This window comes from Argiope bruennichi, chromosome 1 (assembly GCF_947563725.1).
Source record: "Argiope bruennichi chromosome 1, qqArgBrue1.1, whole genome shotgun sequence".
NCBI classification, from domain to species: Eukaryota; Metazoa; Arthropoda; class Arachnida; order Araneae; family Araneidae; genus Argiope; species Argiope bruennichi.
Window position 1 is genome coordinate 72,166,220 of NC_079151.1, and position 24,671 is coordinate 72,190,890.

Sequence of the window (24,671 nt, forward strand, 5' to 3'; positions counted from 1 at the left end):
ATGCATTTCAATTTTTAAAAAAACAACAACGATTTCATTCTTTGTATGCAAACTTCTTTCAATCTATAAAAATCGGTAATTCGTAAATGAATAAAGAGTTTTTTTAATCATTCTGAATATAGTAAACAGTGCCTTTGTTGTTTTAAATATTAAAAATTATGTAGGTGATGTTTCGTGATGAAAGATAGAACAAATGATCTGAAACCAAGCAGTTACAGACAGAATTTGAAAATATTATTCATATATTTCCTTGTTGCAAATACACTTTGAAAAAAATTTAAAAGCATGAGAAAGATATTTGAAGACATCAAACGTCAAAATTACTTCAAATAATCGTTTTCTTATTTTAACAACCAAAAGAAACAACAACCTAAGATTTGAAAGTAGCTTTTTAAATGATGATGACAGTCAAATTGTCCACATAGTTTAGCAGAGAGAATTGTTTATTCTGTCACAAGAGTCGATCATAATTTTCCACCGATACTTTCTTGTAAAAAGGCATTGCATGTTAAAAGGCTCTACGGATCTAACTGGTTCATTTAAACAGATTTCTGTGCAATTTCAGACGATTAGATGCGGTTATGACTGGATCAGAGAAATAATCAGTAGCACATAAATAAGTCGACGTCTAATTTTTCAGTCATTCAATACTTAAAGGTTTTCTGTTTCAATAAAGTCGTAGATAAACGTTTATAACAAGTACATCATTGTATACTGTACAATAAACATGGTAGCAGTGGCAGCTCGTTAACTCAGCAATTAGCACAGTAAATATATATATATATATATATATATATATATATATATATATATATATATATATATATATATATATATATATATATATATATATATATATATATATATATATATATAAAGATTGCAATTTTAGAAAAGAAATCATATCTAAAATTCGTCTTATATCTATAATTTAAAAATCACATATGAAGTTTGTTGCATTTCAGAAGTGTTAAATAGCCAATATATGATACTTGCTGCCTTTGGTGACTAGCTTGTTTCTCAAGTTATTGACTTTTTAGGTAGTTATACGATTCATATATAATGAACATATATCTTATCTTCGCCTTATTATTTTATATGACTAAAAAACACGAATTCAATTGAATCATTTTACTGCAGATTAATAAGCGTGTGTATGTTTTGGAAGATATGAACACCGATTTCCATAGTTAAGTCAGCGATTATCTATTTGATAATGATTAAGCCTATTTTTGAACACGGTTGAGCTTTCCGTTTGAAGTTTATTTCTTAATTTCTTTTATATCTTCTTTCCTCCGTCTGAATAGACTTTTTGGTGACACGGTGAGTACTCCCCAGAACATTTATAGTAGTATTTTGCACCTGCATTCATTATCTAAGCAAATCGTTGAATTCAGTGCATCTATAGACATGCTTAATGAAGCAGTCTGAAATTTCTTACAGTGTTTTGTTTATGCTAGACTGTTGCCATTCGATAATAAGCAAAAAGAGCGATTTCTGTGTTTCTGTGTCACACGCACACACACACAAATATATATTCTTTGTAGTTTTGTCGATAAATAATTAATTCTCATCCAAAAATGAATATCAAATCAGATGCGCAATATATGAACTGCAACTTTCATCGTTTTTAATTATCAAGAATAATCATCATGTAATCGCCAAGAATAATTAATATCTCCTTCACAGAAATGTTAATCCGAATAAAGTTTAAAAAAATTATCAACATACTATCTTTAACAAACAAAATTAAATGTAGCAACATAACAATCGTAAGAAAATAAAATAAATATCAAATAAACCAAATGTTCAAATAGCAAGAATCGGAAAAAATTAAAAACACCAGAGTACGAAAGCAAACTTTAGAAGGAAGAAATCACTTAGCCCCACTCCTCTCTGAACTTTTTTTTTTTTTTTGTGACACAGAATGCAGCACCATAAGTTCTTCAATAGTTATATCCATATTATTCCACCAATTGATCGATGTCATTGCTATTCACCTCTAACCCCATAATCTTGGTCAGAGACACAGTCTCCTCGATTAAGGCTCTAGAGGCACTAGCTCAAATATCTCGGAATCGGTCGCTATTCGGCCAAAACTTCTTTCATGTTGATATAAAAGTTTGCTAAACATACAAGCGCTAAAACATACTTGTAGAAGCCAATCCAGCATGGTCACGGTGTCTTCTCGTCTGGCGTTATGCGAAACATCGCTTGTTAAGCAAATCACATTTTAACACTTTGTTTTGCTCTTTATGTGAAATCACTCGCTATGGGAGATACCCGCTAGGTAAAAGTTTGAATGTACCACTCTCCATTTCTGAAATCGAGACTGTCTCCTTCAGGGATATCCTGAAAAATGGGTAGGCGAAACATTTTGAGTACACCAAGATATGAATTCGACAGATCTTTCACCCATACATATGGTTTATAGAAATATAAGCAGTAATCTATACTACTATTATAAATGTGAAAGTTTAGATGGATGGATGTTTGTTAGTCAATCACGCCACAACGGCTGAACAGAATTGGATGAGATTTAGCTGAGAGACAGATTATAGTCTAGAATAGGACATAGGCTACTATTTATTCCAGTTAATTGAGTGGTTAATTCTTTATTAATTAAAAACTAACTTTCCCGCCAAAAATCGCCGAATGAGTAAAGCTTCAGGGTTTTTTTCCCCCACGTCAATGAGATTAGGCTTAACTTGATTTTGACTATTATTTCAAAAGATTCTGTTTCTTTTCTTTGTGTTCGATACATTTAAAATTAAACATTGTCAATTAATCGATCTTTCGGATTCATTCTGAAGTACTTTTGAATTAAAATAAAACAGAATAATAAAGGAAATTAAAAATTTATAACCTATATTGTGTTACCCCAACTGACGTAGAAAATTCATACATTTGTGTTGCCTCAATTGGCGTTGAAAATTCACGCATGCGCAGGAGCAACAAAAGATAATGCCATTGATGCTATAAATTTATTTCCACGCGTACGAAGTCGCGGGTAAAAGCTAGTATTGAGATAAAAGTTTATAGAAAAAATATACTACAAATGTTTCTAAAGGTTCAGAGCAAAGCACACATAGGGCATCGAAAAGGCTTTTCAACACTGTCCACATGAATATATTGCTAGCCAACAGAGTTTTCAAACAGTAGCTTCTTCACCGTGAAACAGAATTTTAGAAGGATATTTAAGAGTATATATTAACAGTGGTGGATTTCTGACTACGTACCCAAGGCCGCTGGTCCAAAGGGGCAATAAATAAGTTGGTTAATCCAAGTTGTCAAATAAATACATTTCTATTATCATTGTTTGACACGTTTTTAAAACTTTAATAAAATTTCTGAAAGAAGCAATTTTTTTGATTTCAAAAAGCAATAGATCGAAAAGTATATGCATAGCTTCTGATCGAGGTACGAGCCTGAATAAGCTGACTAAACATCTGCGAGCAGTTAAATGACCCTTTTCTAATGTATCGATTAAATGCCCGTACGTTTAGTGTTAATATACCCATGGTCATCTCCCATTTCATCATATTAATATGTTCTCCAAACTGAAATGATAATAAGGGAATGAGTAATTTTAATGTCATCAATCATGAGATGTATTGAAACATGGGCGTTTAGGTTGCAGTCGATTTATCGGTTCCAGTAGGTTGGAACTTAATTTAATATCAGATATAGATTTTTTAAAATTTCATTTTAACAATCTCGGAGAAACAGCTGGTCCCACAAAATGGCTAGTGAATAAATAAAAACATATATTTTCACCGTGTCATCAAAATTAAAATATATATATATATATATATTGAATGATATGTTAAGTTAAAAATGTGAAACAAAATTGGCGAGTAATTGGATTTTTATTTCATGCATATCTTAAGGTCACAAAATATCCAAATCCGCTTCAGCTTACTTATTAGTCAATATTATTATAACGATGAGAATTTCAACTATCAAAATATTTAATAATCCACTTGTAACGTTATAACACGATTCAAATCTATAGTACGATGTTTTTAAAATTCAAAGAATTAGAATCATAAAAAAGAATTAAAAATGCCGGAGATTCCGGCTAATGGTCTGAATTTCAGAGACACTAAACCAAAATTGCGGAAAAGTTTAACTATCTCCTTGGATACATGGGGCGTCTCGAAACCTTTGGAACTCATTTAAAGCTATGCTAGAATTCCCAAGATGGAAGAAGTTCCATCAAAATTAATTTCAAGTTCAAGAAAACGTACCAAAGTCAAATATTAAGAAGCTGGAAATACCAAAAGGGTATTTAGAATTAAGTGCCCTTTTCATGCAAATCCATTTTTAACCATGAAGAAAAGCAGCTTTACAACTAAGATGGGTGTTGTCGAGTATGATTTATCGATAATTTATGGAAATGTAAGATCTCGACCTTTGTTGTTTCATAATTGAAGAGAGGAAATAAAAGAAAAGAACATTGTTCGAAGAGAATCGAGTTCATCGCCTGTCTGTTTGTTATTTAACTCTCCTCAAAGAATAATTTCAAAAGATGTATGAAAAGCGACAGCGATTGAAATTTAGTTTACTGACTTGTACAAGATGCCCATTAGACCAATTTAGTCGATTAGTTTAAGATGAGAGTTATTACAGCGAAAATTTGCAGAAACACTTTTAAAAAGTGCATCATAAAAAGTTCATCGGGAATAAAAAATATTTGCATTTCTTTTTTATAAAATAAGTGTAACTTTCTTTAAACTAATGTATTTTAAAATGAGAAAGAAGAATGGACCCGAAAACTTTTTTATAATCAGCGAAGTATTTTTCAACTTTTACCCAAAGGGCAATTTTGGAATTGGTCTCATTTATAAAAACTAACAAGGTCATCATAATAAATGCAATAGCAGTTAAAAAAACAACTTAGCGATAAAAATTTATTTCGCAAATCTATGTAGTGCACATAAATATTGCATGATTGTTTCAAAAATGCATTACATTTTTTTAAAAAATATCGACTAAAAAACACACTATATTTAGAAAAAAAAGAAATTAAAAAAAATGCACTTTTTGATAGCAAAATGTAGTTTTTAAATATAATGTAGAAAATAGCAATATTAGGTTCTTCAAAATACTTCAAATTTTATTCACTCCCATATGGCTGATGAATTTATCCAGGTCCTTTTAGAAGGACGATTTCCAGGTTCCCAAGCATTGCAGATTTCGTGGACAGATGAAAGTCAGCAAGCTTTAAGACACTTCCCATTTTTATACTTATCTGTTGTCACTGTTTTGCAATTTTTTAGAAAGAATTTATTGAACTTCGAAATAGTATTTAACTCTCCAGCTGCTTATCCCGTAATGTCGGCGGGTTCGCAATCAGTCCATTTTTTACTGCATCCGGCATTTTTCACAATTTAACAAGAGGATTATTTTTTTTCACAAGAGGATTAATACTATAAATTTGAAACTTTTTGACGTTTCTGTTAATTTCAAAAATAGGTAAAAAGAAAAGCTTACCTAAATTAATGAAATTATTCGATATGTTTTATATTCTTTAAAAGATTTTTTTTAAAAAAATCGACCTTGATTCTAGATGGGAGATATTTGCGGTATGAAATCTAGAGATGTAATCAAACCAGAGACCCAACTATGCGGAGAAATTAAATGATGGACTGTCTCGAACCATAATATGGGTACCAAGAACCATGTAACACAAACCCTATTTTGAACATCTCATAAATGGAACTCTCACATGACAGTACATTTAATCACAAGAAGTTGTCAGTTTGTTTTTTCTTTTTTAAATAATGATGACATCGGTAACAACTATATTACTTCAACAAAAAAAAAAAAAAAAAAAAAAAAAAACACCATTCTTTTTTTTTTTTTTTTTTTTTTTGTCGAAGTACATAAGTGACCATGATGATAAGTTTAGTCTGCTATAAGATATGATATCGAAGTTACTCGGTAATTTCACGGCTGAATGCCTTCAAGACGATAATCAATCGCAAGAAGAAGGTCAAACAAAATCTTTAAATTATATGGTAACTTAACTACTTGCATCTCCCCCCCCCCAAAAAAAAAACATTTTGGGGGCATAATCTTTTTTAAAATTTTATTTAATGTTCATTACAGAAGACAAAACTATGCATTCTCATAATCAAAGTGATCACTAAAATTTTTTAACTTATGCATTGAACAATTTTATCCCTTGGTTTAAGAAACATGTGTATGTCCCAAAATCATTGTATTAGAAAAATTACCTGCTAAATAAATATTTGTTTCTTCATCCATCAAATAAAGGACCAGCTTTAAAAGAACAATTTATAATTGGAACTCTGCTCATGAAGACAAAACATTCACTGAATATTCTTGGTTATCATTAAAATAAGTTCAAAAATAATTACTTTGAAACAATTGAACTAATAAAAGCAATTTACATACATTCGACAACAAATCTAAGGTATCTGACTGCAGATGCAAAATGTTGCCAAGGTATAGACCTTTTAGTCTGGTCTAAGAGGTAATCAAAATGCACGTCAGATCAAATTGCAACTGGATTCGACAAATATTAAAAATACAAGATTGTAATAAGGTGAAAAATCACTGATTTTTCTTGAAGTAGTAAAATAAAAATTATTCTATTATATATTCAAAACAAAGAAACATTGCAGTGATGGATAAAAATTACATTTTAGAAAAATGTAAAATAAAATTGAAAGAATGCTTGAAATATAAAATGTAGAATTTGCTACAGCTTTAATTTTTAGAAGATCCAGAATTAAATATCATATATTCTGACGTTTTTCCTCCCTTTTCTGTGAAAGTATGTAAAAGAGAAAAGGGTTGCAACTTTTTTTTTCCAGAGAAACTCCAAAAACTTGGTATAAAACACAATTCTGTGTTCAAAAATAAAACTATAAAGATCAACTTCTGCATTCAATTGATATATTAAACAATAGCAGACAATATATATTTTATATACCTTACTATTATCCCCGATATTATTTTTATTAAAAAAACTAATTTACTTAGCAGTTGATGTAGAATAGAAAACAATTTTTCTGGCTTATTAATTGAAAGTAAGATTAAGAATATTTGCAAAGATAAACTATTTGATGATTCATAATATGTTTCTGTGTAGGTCCATACAGTGATTTTTCTTTTCAGTTTATACTAAGAAAATAGATTTAAGCACTTTTTTAAATTATGATATAATTAGTTCTTAATGGAACTAATATTATTTGGAAAAGGCTCCATAATGCAAATAATTATATGAAATAATTTTGTATGGATTTATAATAAATAATTTATTACTCCATCACTTGTTTCTTCAATATGATTTAAAATTTCTTATATTTTATCTGCTTTAAAAATAACTGTTTCAATGGAATATTTATAAACAAAAAATGAACATTATATTTTATTTTTGCAGCTATTCACTAATGGAAAAAATAAACAAACTAGAACTACTTTAACTGATCTAATCTAATATCCCCAATTCACTTATCAGACCATTCACGACTGTAAAAATATAAAGCAATTTTTTTAAAATGAAAATAAATTATCCATGTGAAAAGATATTTTTATTTTTACTGTAATTTTAAAATATTAGAATATAATTTCTTTATTTGTATTCAAAAGGCTCAAAATAAAGCAATCAGATTCTATATTAAAACAGAAATAATGAATCTCATTTATTCTATGCACTATCACACTTAACATATTCATACAATTAAATACGCACTGTACTTCCTTTTTTCACAACATGACCACAATCGTATTTTCCACGAATGACTTTGAGTCTTAATCCTGGTACATCCTTAACACGCCCAAATCTTACCAGGACAGTATTATGTTCCTGCAAATTGTGTCCCTCACCTGGAACATATGCAACTGCTTCTTTGCCATTAGATAAACGAACCAGGACACATTTCCTATTAGCTGAATTGGGTTTTTTGGGCTTCTTTACTAAAGTCTTCAAAACAACACCTTTCATTTGTGGTCTGCTATCCAAAGGATGTTTTCTTTTGTGTATTTTTTTGGGTTCTGCCTTATGAATGAGATACAACTGTACATCCTCACTGAATGTCTTATACTCGAATTTTCTTCGGTAATTTCTTTGTTGCTGTATTTGATTACAAGTGTTAGTTGGTTTCAAAAGATTGTTCATAATGCTAAAATTTGGTTTAAAAGTGTTAAATGCTGTAGAAAACTGGGAGATGTTGAAGATTGGAAATGTACTGTTTCTTGAAATATTATGTACTGCATCTGCAAAGAAAAAAGTGCCTTATATGAATGATTAAAGGAAGAATGAAAAAAAAAAAAAAAATGTACAAATGTTACATTATGAGGTTAAAAATATTTTTTATTGAAACATGAAAGTCATTTAAAAGAAAAAAAAGAGGTTATTTCATCGAATTAATCTATAAATGCAGAAGAAAACTAAAAAAAGAGTTATTCAATGATTAAAAGTATAATATATAAAAAAATGTCTGTAATTTTTAAGGTACTACTTAAAAAGCTAACATAATACATTTTCAAACATTAATCCTTAGAATTATTTAAAAGTTTTCTCAAACAAATTATTATATCTCTAAATAAATTGCTGATTTAAAATTTATAGGATAAAATACATAATAATTATTTCATTTTCTAATAAAAAACTTAGGATTGATGCTATAACAATATAGAAACAATGTATGCACAGTGCTAGAATTTTTAAATTCATTTATTGAGAACAATATGTCAAAGGATTGCAAAGCCTGATTAATAATTCTTAGTAAGAAGTTACAAAATCTTTTATTAATCTAAAAATCAAAACAAAGCTCATAAGCAATATTAATTCTAGATCAATACAAAGTATTATTAAATATTTGGAAGTTGAAAAAGAAAGAAAAATTAATTATTAGGGTTGCAAAGGCTAAACTACTAATTCTTTGTCAGAAGTTACAGAATTTGAGTTTATTAATGTAAAAATCAAAACAAAGCTCATAGCCAATACTAGTTATAAAATAATACAAAGTATTATTGTGTATTTGGATTTTGAAAAAGTAAGAAAATTATTCAAATTTTAGAAGGGAAGACTGTCTTTAGTTTTTTTTTTTTTTTAATGATTCTGTCTATAATGTTTACAGATCTAGAACATGTACAGTTTTAACTGAGTAATTATAATACAATTGGATAGCTACTTTTTGGCTTTTTTTAAAAAAGAATCTAACGGGGACAAACTTTTTTTTATATTCTCATTTGTACTTTAGGGCAATAAGTCAATTTTGATGGTAATAAGCATCAAATTATATATTTTGATAGAAAGTTAATAAAATTTTGCAACAGATTCATTAGCAAATGGATGCTATGATAACTAAAATTCCTTTACATTCAAAATTAAAAACAGCATATCTGCATAAAACAGATAACAAAAGGAGAGTTTATGTTTTCACATTTATTTTTATTTAAAATGAAGGTACCAATAATATTTGTAATGATAATTGTGTCATGGCCGCCAAACATTCATCTGAATTCAAAAGAAATACTTTTTAGAGGAGCTTTTAAATCAAAGAGGATAAGTACTTATACATAAAGTTATAAACTCCTGCACTACGAGACAGAACATCGAATATGGAATCTTTATACTGAAAGCAATATATTAATAATGAAACAAATATCATATTCCATAATTCAAACTACTAGAAAACTGTTTTTATATTTTAAGTTGAAAATGTTTAGATATGCGTGAAACAAACAAATGAATATATATATATATATATATATATATATATATATATATATATAATGCTGGAAAAAAAAGCATATAATAATGTATCATACACATATATAATATTTGAGTTTTTGATATCTCTTTTATATATATATATCTTTGATATCTCTATTAAATATGTAACAAAGAAGAAAATCAAAAATTGCAATTAACACAGACTTTGATTCAGATTATATATGCTTAATAAAAGATACTCAGATTTTTTCATTGCTTGCAGTACAGATACAGTAAATTTAATAATAAATAAAGTAAAAAATAATAATAAAATTAATGTCTTAAAAATGTTTATAATTAATAGATAAAAAAATAATTTTTATCAAGAAAAATTCTGCAATACTACATTGTCTCTCATACTTATATTTTCTATATATCATAGAGAAAAATTATATGCATTTTAAATACAGCATATAATTAATTAAAATGCCCTTTCTGGAAATATCAAAATCCCCATATATGAATTCTTTTACAATGAGAACATCTCCAAAATATCACTCACAACCTCTAATTTAATAATATTTGAAATTGAAATATGCAATATATTATTGATATTGTCATAATTAGGGTTGCGTGTATTTATTGTTGACTCCAATTATTGGGACGCACTAGAAAAATAATGTTATTTATATTTTAACTAGAGAAATTAATTGATTTTTACTACGAACTTCACCCAGGCAGTGTGTGAGAGCATTCTAAAGAGAAGGAGAGAGTAGCTTTTTTTAGAAGCTACGGATGTCAATACCTAGATGATGAGTGGTGCGCCAATTACATCACACATAGCCTCAATGGAGCTTGTAGTTTACAGATATTTGATATGATAGATATATATGATTTATGATAGACATTCATAACAATATCAATACCTTATCCTTAAAATCACTTGCAAGATGACATTAACAGAAATAAGACTAACATATTAGAATTTATCTAATTAGATCAAACAACAAAAATAACCATTAAAAAATCTATGCTCACCAAGCAGAGCTTTTAGAATTCTATAAATATGATAAACATACAGTAGGCAAAATGATTATTTGTACACCACTTTTTTTTAAAGTTTTAGAAACATATAAGCAGCTATTTTATTCATTGCGACGTGTGAGCGTGAGTTAGTTGTTTATTTATAAGTAAACGAAAAAAATATTTTGAAATAATTGAAAATAAAATTTAAATCTTACAAACTTGGAAAATTTCTTGCAAAAAGTATATTTGTACACATATATCTCCGGTAAGTATTACTATCATTTCATGTAATTTTTCAAACTATAGTTAATTTTTTGGTTAGTTTGTATTTTTTAAACATTGAAGGTTATCTTTTTTAACAGTGAAGGTCACTCGCAGAGAAAAGTTGAGATATGGCCACGAAATCAAAAGAAGTCTCTTTAGAAGAAGTCTCTGAGAACTCATATTGTTAACCTTAATAAAAGTGGAAAATCTTATCGCGAAATTCAAAAGATGGTTAAGTTACCCTTTACAACTATTGGTTACATCGTAAGAAAATATAAAAATACTGGACGCGTTGAAAATGAATGCAGGCCAGGCGGCCCGAGTAAATTAACTTCAAGAAATAAACGAAGTATTGTTAAAGCAGCTATTAGAAAACCACAAATTTCTGCTCAGAAAATTGCAGATGACCTTCTCGCATCTTCTAACATTAGAGTGACCGCTTAAACAATAAGAAATGTGTTACATAGTGCTGGTTTAAAAGGCAGAACTCCGAGAAAAAAAAAACCCAATGATCTCTGAAGTAAATAGAAAGAAGCGTCTAGAATTTGCTATGAAATACTAAGACAAACCGATGGACTTCTGGAAAAAGGTTATTTTTTCTGATAAGAGTAAGTTTGAAATATTTTCACCCCCTAGTATCCAAAAAATCTGGCGAAAAAATAAAACAGCCCTTGATAGTAAAAATGTACTTCAGACCCTGAAACATGGTGATGGAAATGTGATGGTTTGGGGCTGTGTAGCTCATGGCGGTGTTGGAAAATTACACTTTATTGACACACAAATGACAGCTTTAGGTTACATTGATGTGTTGCGGCATAACTTATTAGACAGTGCTAGAAAATTGGGTATCGGTGACACTTTCTTATTCCAACAAGATGACGATCCAAAACACACTGCGATAGTTACTAAAACATGGTTGCTTTATAATGCGCCAAGACGCCTTGAAACTCCACCACAATCCCCGGATATAAATTCAATTGAAAATTTGTGGATGCTATTGGATGCTCAAGTCCAAAAAAAAAAAAAAAAAAAAAAAAAAAAAAAAAATATTACAAGTAAAAATAGTTTGAAAAAAGCACTCATGGAAGCTTGGGAAGAAATAGATCAAGAAACCACCAAAAATTTAATAGAATCAGTGCCAAGACGTCTTGAAGCAATTGTAAAAGCCAATGGAATGCATACAAAGTATTAAATTTCTATAAAATAATTATGTTTAAAATTTGTCACTAAGTAAGTGTACAAATACTCTTTTTGTATAGTTTTTATAAAGTTTTATTCATTAATCAACTAAAGTTTATGTGATTGTTTTTTTGTTGATATTTTATTATTATTTTACCTCACTAGAATATATTTCTGCAATTTTAACTTAGTTACCTTATTTTATTTTGCTATAATATTCCAAAATTGAAGTGTACAAATAAACATTTTGTCAACTGTATTTCTTTGGACATTCATTCAAAATTCATCCTTCAGTTTTCTTAATGAGTATCTTTACCTTCCAGTTACCTGTTCAGTTTAAAGAACCTTTCAGTTCAAACTTTTTTAATTAGGCTTTTTTTTAAACATAAAAGAGTAGAATGCTACTAAATGGAAACTTATTGGAAATTTATAAGCAGCACACTTTAGCTACCTAAAATAAGGCCATATGCCTTACAGAAAGATAAGGAAAAATGTCTTATAGATAAATAGTCATATAGTAACATAAGTATAAAATCAGTTCAAGACTTTCTGAAGTTTTCTCTCACCCCCTTTACAATATATTTCAACATATTAATTCTAAATATGTGGGAGGGATCTTATCACCTTAAAAATAGAGCTTTTAATTACACTACACAATACGCAGAAAGCAAAAATAATAAAAATTTCTTCAATTAAATGTTTACACAGTTTGGATTATTTCAAAAGCATATTCTAGAATCAATTTTTACTAATTTCATGCTTTTTAAAATTTAAGCACATGGTCACAAGATCAGCATAGCAATCAAAGAATTAAATCAGTTTTTGGGACAAAAGGATGAAATCAAGCATCAGATTTTTTTTACAAGATTACTTTTATATACAGAGAATAAAATAATGTAAACTATTCTAAAATAATATATATGAAAACAGAATGCATGCATATATATATATATTCAGAATATAATGATAATTATATAGATTTGTATAACAGAATCATTAGTGGAGAATTTTATTAATCAGACACAATAGTAGTATTTACAGATTTTTGAAACAATCATGCACAAGCTTATACAATAAAAAAATTGAAAACGAAAAAGCCCACACCAATTTCAAACACTGCATATTTTTTGGCATCAATTATACGAATGCAACAAAACAATTATTATATATCAAACACTGTAATAAATTTTTTTATTAATAAATAGAATTAAATATTACATGGATCTGTTATGCTCAGTTCAAATTTCATTTCCCCACCACTTTTAAAGTATGCATACAGTTGGTAATTACTCAAGATAACTTCATAATTATTCACATAATTTTTTTTGTCCGACATTTGCCTTTGTAGCCATAAAAATTCTATCTAGAATTATCTTAAGGACTCTCCCCACCTTCAAATCTTAGTAAAACTAAAAAGCATCTTCTTCATTCCTGATAATAATAGCAGTTAAGTAGTTAAAGTAAAGATTAAAACTATTATAAAAGTTATGGTGCAACTGATTAAGAGGGAAATGAAAATAAAAATCATTTAAATATTTTAAAAGCTTCCTTTGCTAAAAATGTTCTTCTCAAATAGATGCAAATAATTGTATGCCAATAATTTTATGAAACATAGTATCTAAAAATTTTTATAATCCTATTTGCAACATAAAAAATTTCATGGACCCAAAGCAGAGAAACATAACATCAATTTTTGACAATAAAACAAATTAATTAAAAAAATATTTTTATCAAATTATTTAAGATGAATCCTTAACTATTTCTGATAATTACTAAAGAATTTAAATGGAATGGCCTCAGTGAAAATATTCTTGATGCTATCTTTCTGGTTCTAAATTTAAACACTAATACTCAATGTACGAAACTTTGGTCTTAAATAATAAGGAATTTCTCTTTAATTAGTTCAATAAGTCTTGTAATATTTATTTTATGGAATACTTTAGTGAATAATACTTTAGTGCTAAATCAAAAGCTATGATGTACAAGAAATTTGAATGATGTGCTTTTTTGTAAATTTTTCTATAAAGAACTTTAAAATGATGAAACAATGCAAAATGAAAGAAAAGCACATGCATTACTTACTTATTTACATAAGGAAAAAATTATTTCTTTAATCGATACATAATAATAAAGATGAATGTATGTTGTTGGCGTTCTACAAGCCAGACCATTTGATATATAGCTAACAAACTTGGCACATACAAATATTGGATGTGAGGAATATACATTTAGTGTGCTTTCCCCTAAAATGTTAATTAATTAAAAATCTGTTTTATGATACCAATGTAATATTCATGCAAAATTTTATTAAGTTTACAGCAATTAATTTTTTTTTTTTTTTTTTGCCTTATTTCCTACAATAAATTACATTGTTGCCCTGAAGTCCAAATAGTTTTTATTGTTTCATAAATTATCTGATCGTCCGATTTTTCTTCCATTGCTGAAAACTAAAGAACAAAGTTTCTGTTTAATATCTGTAAAATTTAAAAAGATGTATGAAAATAAGTTTTGCTATCATGAAATTTAGATGACAGATCAACCGGATATTTATGTTTTTAATAGTGATATGTCATGGGCGTACAATAAACAAAGCATATGTAAGATACAATTAAAATAACATAACTTTAATGTCCAATAATTTGGCAGATTCATGGACATGAAGTCTTAAGTATATATGATTTAAAGAAAATTAAATATAATTAATATTCTCAACAAATCAGCTAGTTGTAAAAGGCGAATGGTTTAAATGAAAAGAAAAGTGCACTTTATTGTGACAAAAACTGAAAATTTGAATACTGTTTTTGTATAAAAATATACAATTTTAAACCATTGCAACAACCGTCCGTCTCAAAGAAGATACACCAGTCTGCATTCAGAACTTCTCCAAGGGTGACTTGATGATAGAAAATAGATTTTTTTTTTAATTTATAAGTTTAAATATCAAGAATATTTTACCGAATATGATTCCTTTAGACCAGAGAATTACATAAAAATTTTGGCATAATTTTTTCGGAAGTACATTTATCAACTAAAATAAAATAAAATATTATTTGTATCATTTAAATCTTTTTGAAAGTAAAACTAAAAACTAAATTTTATGACAAATTACAGAAATTTTTATTGAATAATTCTTTGAGACATAAATTCATTCACTTTATTTAAATTCCTATCAAACAATTTCCAAACAATTTACTAAATTTCAAATCTGTAAAATTCACTTCTTACATTTCTTATAAGTCAAATTAAATTAAATTTATAAAAACTATATGCAAATAAAGATTATGAAAGTAAATCCGAATTTGCAATATGACTTAAAACTTTATATCAGCTTATTATACCATTAATGTAAAATGTTATAGTATTTGGTAATCAGCTAAAAATCAACCATACACAATACAGTGACTTGTAACCCTGGATGAAAATTAATGCAAATTGCTCCATTGAGCCATTTGATTTTATATACTCTATCCTAAATGTCATCCTTTCAATAACAACCCTTTCCTATTTCTAAAATACAGGTATGTCTCAGTTCATAACCCATTTTTTCCATTACCAAAGCTGTGGGTGGATACAGTTATACCATGAGCAATAAATTACACAATGATTTATATTGTAATTTTATATATTATATACGATTAGCAAAGATAATCAGAAACATGGTGTAATTAGGAATGGCGACTACAATATCTTATAAATGAAACTACTGTTAAGCCTTAATTAGCTAGGAAGCATATACCGTCTTTAAGGCAAACAAGTAGAGTAACAACATTTTCCTGCCTTTTTCAGAGTTAGAATCTAATGTTTATTTGCTTCAGCTGCAAATGCATTTTTAAAAAAACAAAACAAAAACTTTTCTAAGTGTCATTATTCATTCTACAATTATTTTCAAAATAAGTTGTGACATTATATATTCCATAAATCTGTAGGATATAATAGTTGTTAGTAAGATTCAATTTTCATTTTTGGACTCTCTCCTCAAAAATAAGATAATGTTCTCAATTACACCTCACAATATTTATCGCAGAATAATTAGGAACAGACTTTTACAATAATTAAAACCTGTATTTTTTATACATTTGGAATAAGGCATAGTAGGAAGTGATATTAAGTCTAGGCAAGCACTCTATTTCATCACTAACATTTATTAATTTATAACAAATTTACAAATAATACTTTAAAAGAATTTACTATCTGATTTACACAGATATAAATTTTCACAAATGGCAATTGGTTTAATAATAATTTGATGCTAATTGGTGTCAAGTATAGAAGAAAACTAATACCAAAGGGTGGGAAAAAATGGATGCCGACAGAAAAAATCAGGAGATAATGGCTAATGTTTGTGGAGTTAATGGAAGTTATTTATCTAAAATCATTTATTGTTGATAATTCTACATATATATATATCTTAATTAAAATTTTGAAACCTATGAAAGAATATTATTCATACTCCAGAGGGACTGATGGAAATGAAAGCAGTTAACATGACAGGTTCAAAAAATTCCTAACTTGGTAAATCAAATTTTTTTCTAATGGTTAAGGGTATTAGTGAATTTTGAAAGTCAGATAAAGGATATTTTAAAAAATCTTATTGTCTACATAGATTTTGCTAGTGCTGCTGTATATGCAAGAGAAAAATGAGTTTAATAAAAAAAAATTTTTTTAAAAAAAATGACATTTTTTTACAATTAAATTGGATGATTGTATCTTACTCATTTTAAAGAGCTTTAGATATTTCCTCTCATGTCTCTTAAAACTTCAGTCATTTTTATTGTAAAACAATATTTGGGCGTAATTAAGAAGGAGCAATAAAGTAAATTCTCAGGAATAAGCAATAGTTCCTTTTCTTTTCTTTTTTTTAAATAAGCTTGTTTTTGTGATAAGAAATCAAAACAGGGTAATTCTAACTACTTTAAAGACTATACAGTAATTGGAGACATATCAGAGTAATTATGAACATCAATAAAATTCAAACTGGCTATTCATAAATTTATTTAGATTGAAAAGATTTTGCTTAATGAACCCTCCAGAATATGATTATGCACTCACATAAATTATAGGCTTACTTCTCCATCTCATACAATCAATCATTTAAAATTGAAAAAAAAAAAAAAAAAAAAAAAGATAAAAGAAAGTCAACAAAATTTGTTTCCAATTACCCAAACCTATTCAATATACCAACAGAAGTTACAATAGATTCATATATACATATAGGGATTGCAATACCGGTATACCGGGATACCGAATACCGGTATTTTGAGCTATTTGTACGATTTTGTAATACCGGTATTCACAAGTTTAAATACCGGTTTTTCGGTATTTACTAGAAATTTTTAAAATTGTCTCCATTAAATGTTCAGAAATCGCCAACATAGCAAAATAGTATACGTTTTTGCTTTTATATCTCCCTAACAGACGAAATTAATGGCCTAAATCTAAATTAGCGAAACGGACTATCCCTGAAAGAAAATATTGTATCCATAACGACTGATGGAGCAACAGTTATGAACAAAGTTAGAAAGTTGATTCGTGCAAATCAGCAATTGTTTTATGCTGATAGAATTCAATTAGGAGTAATAGATATCAAAAAATAAAGAACAGAAGAATCGAAATACTGTGGATATAGAAACTTTGGATTCCAACTTTGAAGAGAGTAAGAGTGAGAGTGAGTGATATTGACAATGAAAATAATGACAATCTCATTGCTGAAGAAGATATTTCTAATGAGGATGAAATATCAACCAATCACGAATTGCTTCCTATAGTTTATAAAGTTCAAAAAATTGTTAAGATATTTAAACGTTCCCCTATAAAAAATGACATATTACTAAAATATATACTAACTGAAAATAAAACAGAATATATGTTAATATTAGATTCTAAAACACGTTGAAACAGTTTACTCCTAATGATGGAACGATTTTTGAAACTAAGAAATCCAATTCAAGAAGCAATAATCGACTTCAACTCGTAAATTAATTTTCCAGATAGTGAATTCGACTCAATATCCAGAACTGCAACAGCTCTACTTCCAATAAAACTAACTGTGGATGCATTATGTCAGAGAGATTCTAATTTATTAACAGCTAAGGCAACAATAAATTTCATGTTGCAGTCACTGAAAGAACAGCACACATCACTATCTGAAGAATTATATATTACATTGAAAAATCACACAGAAGAAAGGCATACCGAAATAGAAAAAGTCTTATGGTATTTACTTAATTATAATGATTTTAAAAATAAAAAGGAAAAAAAAAGAACCAATTCAAATCTGATGAAATTTATAGTAAATTTTCTTAAATGTTTTTACCCACAAACCTATACACATTCAGAAGAATACGGTTCACTTATCGAAGATTATGATGATACTAATGTCGATAGTGAAAATGAATTGTCCCTTGAACAAAAATTAGAATTAGCGATAGATAAAAATTTCAAAGAACCAAATTACAATACAGAAATCAGCTATATCCAAAACCATCCGACGAGAAATCGATTTATTTGAAGATGAGGGATTTAGAGGTAAATACTTGGAAAAAGTATATCGCGCATTGCTAACAATACCACCAACTAGCGTAGATGCCGAAACAGCGTTTTTGACAGCTGGTAATTTTTTCACAAAATTACTTCTCAGGCTTAATGATAGTACAATTGATGCATTATGTTTTTTATTATCAAATTTCAAAAAAATTTAATAGTACCACAGACTGAATAGTGATATTTACACTTTTTTTTGATTTAAATAAATAAGATGTTCCTTTACTTTTTTGCGACTCTTTATATACTGTTATATTTTATAAGTTACAAATTATTTTTTGTAACATTTACACTCTCTAATGAAACTGGCAAATAAAACAAAGAAACACCTGTGTTTTCTTTATTTTTCTAAAATTTCTAATACCGGTATTAAAACCGGTATCAAGATCTGAAAAATACCGAATACCGGTATTGAAATTTTGGTCCGGTATTGCAATCCCTATATACATAGATAGATTTATCTCTGGTGATCAAGAGGCTAATAGAATTCATAAATACAATTTAAAAAAGTTTCTGGTAAATAAATTACTAATGTACCATATTAGTAAAAAATTTAACATGAAACATATGAATTAAAGGAATTTAATTATTAACAATTTGATTGAACTTAAGAATAATTTCCATATAAGGCACATTTTGTTTCACATAATAACATAAAATACACCGATGACTGAGTGTTTTATTTCTTATGATGCACTCTCACACATAAATATTAAATTTTTTTTAAACTGGGGCTATAGAGGGCAATATATGAAAAGCAATAAATTTCTTTCTTCTAAAAATTATATTAATGCTAAAAAGACACTAATATGTGAAAAATAAAAATATTTTTAAATGCATTTATATAATTATACTTTTTTGAAAAGAGCTAATTAATTCATGTAAAAATTGAGCGAGAAAGAAAATAATTTGTATCATTGCATAAAAAACAAACAATCAATGCATACTTAAAAAAAGAAAAATAAGATTCATTCAACAAAGAATACAGCATAAATTTAACAGAAATTATCTATTACGACACATATGAAGCATTATTACATCTATAGAAAATATAAGGAAATCAGCAATACATTTATTATTATGGCATGTGTCACATAAAAACATTTATTATATAGATGGAAACTTTCAAAACATTTCAGAGCTTGTAAAATATATCAATTTGTGTATTCACTTTTCAAATAATTTTAGGAATAAAATAATAAATGTAATATAAATAATTAACAACATCAAAACGTTTTAGCAATTACAGAAAAGGAAGCAACTACTATAGTCTGTTTATTTTCAGTAGGCAGTTCAAGGTCACATTTTTTAACCTTGTTATTGGTTGTTTGGTACCAGTAACGCGCTGTAGAAAATGTGACTTTGAACTGCCTACAGAAAATACACAAACTATTATATATATATATGTAAACACACACATTTTTGAAGTGAAGTCATGGCCAAATAGAGAGACCTTTTTGTAATTTTTAAACTTTGCTTTTATTTCATCCCAGGAGGCATAATTTATGTACAGGAAGCACGGACAAAACTGGTGTCCATTTACAAGTGATACAAGAGCAGGAAGAAACAAAAGGACAGAAATATTTATCCCGTTAATTATATACTGCGAGATTCTGATAGGGATTTCTTTGCACATGTCGATTTAGGTAAGGGAATTATAGGCATTTTTTAAAAAATGTATTTAGATCAATAATTTTTTATCCCTCCACTCGGAGTGTAGGAACTTATGGATTTCAGCAATTTTATAGAGCTTCTATTGCATTAATTAAATAAAAAAGGTAGAATTGTATCAGGAAATAAGAGAATATTTTAGAATGAAGTTAATATGTGCTAAATTAAGATAAAAATTAGGAAATTAATTAGAGTTTAATTTAAAATATCATTACATACACACATATATATATAGTTTTATAGTAAAACGTTTTTGGGGGTGGGGACTAAAAATTATTTCTTCTGATTTTTTTAAACATATTTTTAAGTACTTTCAAAACATCATAAACTATAAAAAAATATTTTCAAAACATCAAATTTATAAAAATTATAGATTATTTTCATATTCCCAAATTTGCATTGTCAATAAATCAAAAGAAAAAGAATGCTTCAAATGGCTATACTAACATTGCAAAATCTGGCTAATTTTTATTATATACTAGTCGAAACCATTTAGGAATCCGGGGCAGACTGTTGACTACTTAGACAATGCAAATGAGAAACAATGAAATCTTATTAGTTTAACAATAGAAATGAAATAAAATTATCCTATTAATTATATGCTAGGCAATAACAAGTAAACTAAACAGGTCTGAAATATATTTACTGAGCAATACTAATTCCCCCTTTTTTTCATTAATTGATAGAAATTTTTAAAAAAATTAATAATTAAATAGCAAATATTGAATGTATATTTAACTTTTCATTTAGTATTGATACAGAATGTAATACATTTCTGTTTTTTTTTTATCAATTTTTCATTGAAAAAATAGTAATAGTATTTACAAGATGGAAACGAATTCAACTAATACTTACATTTTGTGATTCCTGCAATGTTGCTAGTAATACCATATACAGATCTGCAAAATTTCAGCATATTGGCCATCTACAATTCAAAAGAAGTTAATGAATTAATTACTCAAAAAATTATTAAAAAGTACAAGCATTTTTATTTTAACTATTTGTTATATTATTGATGAAATCTTGTTCTTATTATGATGGTGATATAACAAACATGAAACATATTCATTATTTAATGTTTTTTTTATAGTTTATATAATAGAAATATTATAATAGAAAATATTTAATGTTTCTTTAATATAAATCATTTGAACTGAACTTAAAAACAGATGTTTAATTTTGTAGAAATAAATAATGACATTAAATATAATTAAATAGACTTTAAAGTTGATATTGAATTTAAAACATAAATATTGATTAAAAAAATTAAGTAAAGATTGCAGAATTAAAAAAAAAATTAACTAATAAAAACTTTACTATAGAGAAAGTCTAACATTTTCAATTATTATTTATAAAATGTTACATACCAAGTTGAATTTACATGTAAATATAAATATCTAAAATTAAAAATCTTTAAAAAGAAATTTTATATAGTATTAAGAATTCAAAATAAAGGAAAGAGAAGAACCTTAAAATTCTTATAAAGAATTCTGTTTCCTTTTTTCAGTTTACTATTCCATCACAGTCAAATCTGGAAAAAGTAAGAAAACTGAATTTTACTAAAATCTACCAACAGTAACTTGTATTGTAATACAGGGTTCATTCAGAGAATTCAAAATTATTGCACAGTAGCTCATAGCAAAAATATTTTTAAAAGGATTTAAATTTATCCTTTCTAAAAAAAGTGAAAAAATAATACTTCAAGTACTTTTAATAAATTTAAAAATGCTATGTTTCATCTAAACATCTTAAGAGTAATAAATAAGCAAAGTCTGTTCAATCTAATAATATTGTTTAAAAAAAAAAAAAAAAAACTTTTTTTTTTATTGATTTATTTACAGACAAGATTATTTATAAATGTAAATTTTAAAGATGCCAACTTCATCTCAAGTTAACATTCGTATAACTTCCAAAAAAATATCAATATAATTAAAAAGTGGATATTATGAAATATTTTTATGTAAGAAATGATGACTTGAGAGGATTATCAAATTAGAAGTATAAAAACTATAATACTGATTGATCATTAAAGTAAATGCCATCTATATTTTTAATGTACAAAAAATATAAACATAAAAAAATGCCACACTATATATGTATTTTAAAAACATCACACTTTCTCTTCAATTCAATTATCTCTAATACTAATAGACCTAGAAGTTATATAAGTGAATGTTACTGTTAACATAAATAGACAACATTTCTTTACATAAATATTTACGGTATCAAAGATTTAAAAAATTAAAAATAGTTGGACACTGTTTTACTTCTCAATATCAAGTTTTTTAAATCTTAGCTCCATATATAATTATTCACATAGATAAAGTTTAAAAAGCAAAAGATTTTTCAAGGAGGGATAAAATGAAATTGGTATGTTTAAATTAAATGTTTCTTCTAATTATAAAATAATCACACAAAAAAACCCCTTAAGCTGCATATAATCTTCAAACTCTATGAGTTTAAAAGCGTATTAAATAAGCAGCTAACACAAGCACACACACAAAAATTTTCAAGCTATTATAATAAAAATGTTATGAAGTTAATTTTTTTAAAACTATTATAATAAAAATGTTATAAAGTTGATTGCTTTTTGTAAATAATCTTTAAAAAATTATTCATTCAAGATGTAATTCCAAATAAAATGAAATACATTTTTAGTTTACAGTAAGAGGTAATGAGACTAAATTAGTGCCTTAATATTATACTTTCGTAACTAAAAGATAGAAGAAATAATATATATATTTCATTTTTAAAGGCATAAACAAAATCAACAATATATACATACCATAGGCTTATTAAATTTTATTGTTTACCTTTATCGGTCTGAACGAAAGTTGCAGTTAAATTATGCACTTCGAAAGTCGCAGTTATAGTCACTATAAAATAAATTCACATTTCAATGCCGCCTGCATAACTACGTAGCTATAATTCAGTCGAATTGAACAAACAAAATTTTAAAAAAATTATCATGAATATATTACTGTGATCTTTATGGATGGGCATTTTCTATTGTTCAATAATCCTTTGAAAATATTAATGAGAGTCTGGAATCTTATTTTTATTGTTGTACCAGCTAGAAAATATTTATTTGTTGATTTTATTTCCAGGGATGACGAATATTTTAAGAGCGGCTATTACCTAACCAATATCAAAAAATCAAAAATACCAGTGATCAATACTTTTCAAAGAGGGGCATGATTCAAATAGAGATGCATAATCCACGATTTTTTGAATAACAAATAATTTTGCTATTGCTATTTTTAATTATTTGCTTCAAATATCTGTTATTTCAATCATATTATTAATTAAAAAGTATTACTTAGTATTAAATATAAAATTTATTAATTGAAATTAATACTTAATTTACTAATTTAAGTAACGTGTCATTGAATTAATTTATCTATTTCAGCTTACTTCTGAAATTTGATTTTTTTTAAAATTGTTTATTTAATTTCTTTGTTGGAGTAAACCATTTTCTGAAAAATTTGAATTAAATATATGTCATTTCTTTAAAATGTTTACTTTAGTTCTACAGTCTACCAATAGATGGCGCCAGCAGTAAATAGAATATATGCAAAGTCATGTCACAAGCAATTAAAAATAATTTTTATGAATTAGTGCTTCGTTAAATGCGATTATCGGAAAGTCAAGGTCACTTCCCAGTGAAGTCACCGCTCCGATAAATTTCAGTGATATGCAGTTCAATGATACCATAATTCCAAGAACAACCGGTGTGTTCACTTTTCAACACATTCACAGATTTCTCCTTTTCTGTTTTGTTCGAGAGCTTTCTTTGGACAGATCGTATCGATTGTTACTTTCTATCGTGATCGAAAACTTATAATAGAAATATCACCAGTAAGATCGTATCAAGGATTTGAATCATACCCCTCTTTGAAAATTATGGATCACTTGTATTTGTGACTTTATGACATTGTTACATAATAACCACTGGTAAAATATTCGTGATCCATAGATTCAAATCCTTGATACGATCTTACTGGTGATATTTTGATTATAGGTCTTGGATCACGATCGAAAGTAATTCCATCAAGATCATTTTTAATGGCTTGTGATATGACTCTAATTGCATATATTGTGTTTACTGCTGACGCCATCTATTGGTAGACTATAGAACTAAAGTAAACATTTTAAAGAAATGACATATATATTTAATTCAAATTTTTCAGAAAATGGTTTACTCCAATAAAGAAATTAAATAAATAGTTTTGAAAAAAAATCAAATTTAAGAAGTAAGTTGAAATAGATAAATTAATTCAATCGCACGTTACTTAAA

The 24,671-nt window shown here is 27.1% G+C and overlaps 1 protein-coding gene across 1 annotated transcript; it reads right to left on the minus strand.

The window, feature by feature from the left end:
• Positions 1 to 7,651: 7,651 nt before the first annotated feature.
• Positions 7,652 to 23,224, minus strand: LOC129967922 (40S ribosomal protein S12, mitochondrial-like). The gene is made up of 4 exons (XM_056081922.1): positions 23,160 to 23,224; positions 21,843 to 21,905; positions 21,230 to 21,299; positions 7,652 to 8,250 (listed from the first exon to the last, which is right to left on the minus strand). Exons 3-4 carry the CDS (start codon positions 21,297 to 21,299, stop codon positions 7,715 to 7,717), a joined length of 606 nt encoding a protein of 201 aa, XP_055937897.1. The 5' UTR covers positions 21,843 to 21,905; positions 23,160 to 23,224; the 3' UTR covers positions 7,652 to 7,714.
• Positions 23,225 to 24,671: the final 1,447 nt, after the last annotated feature.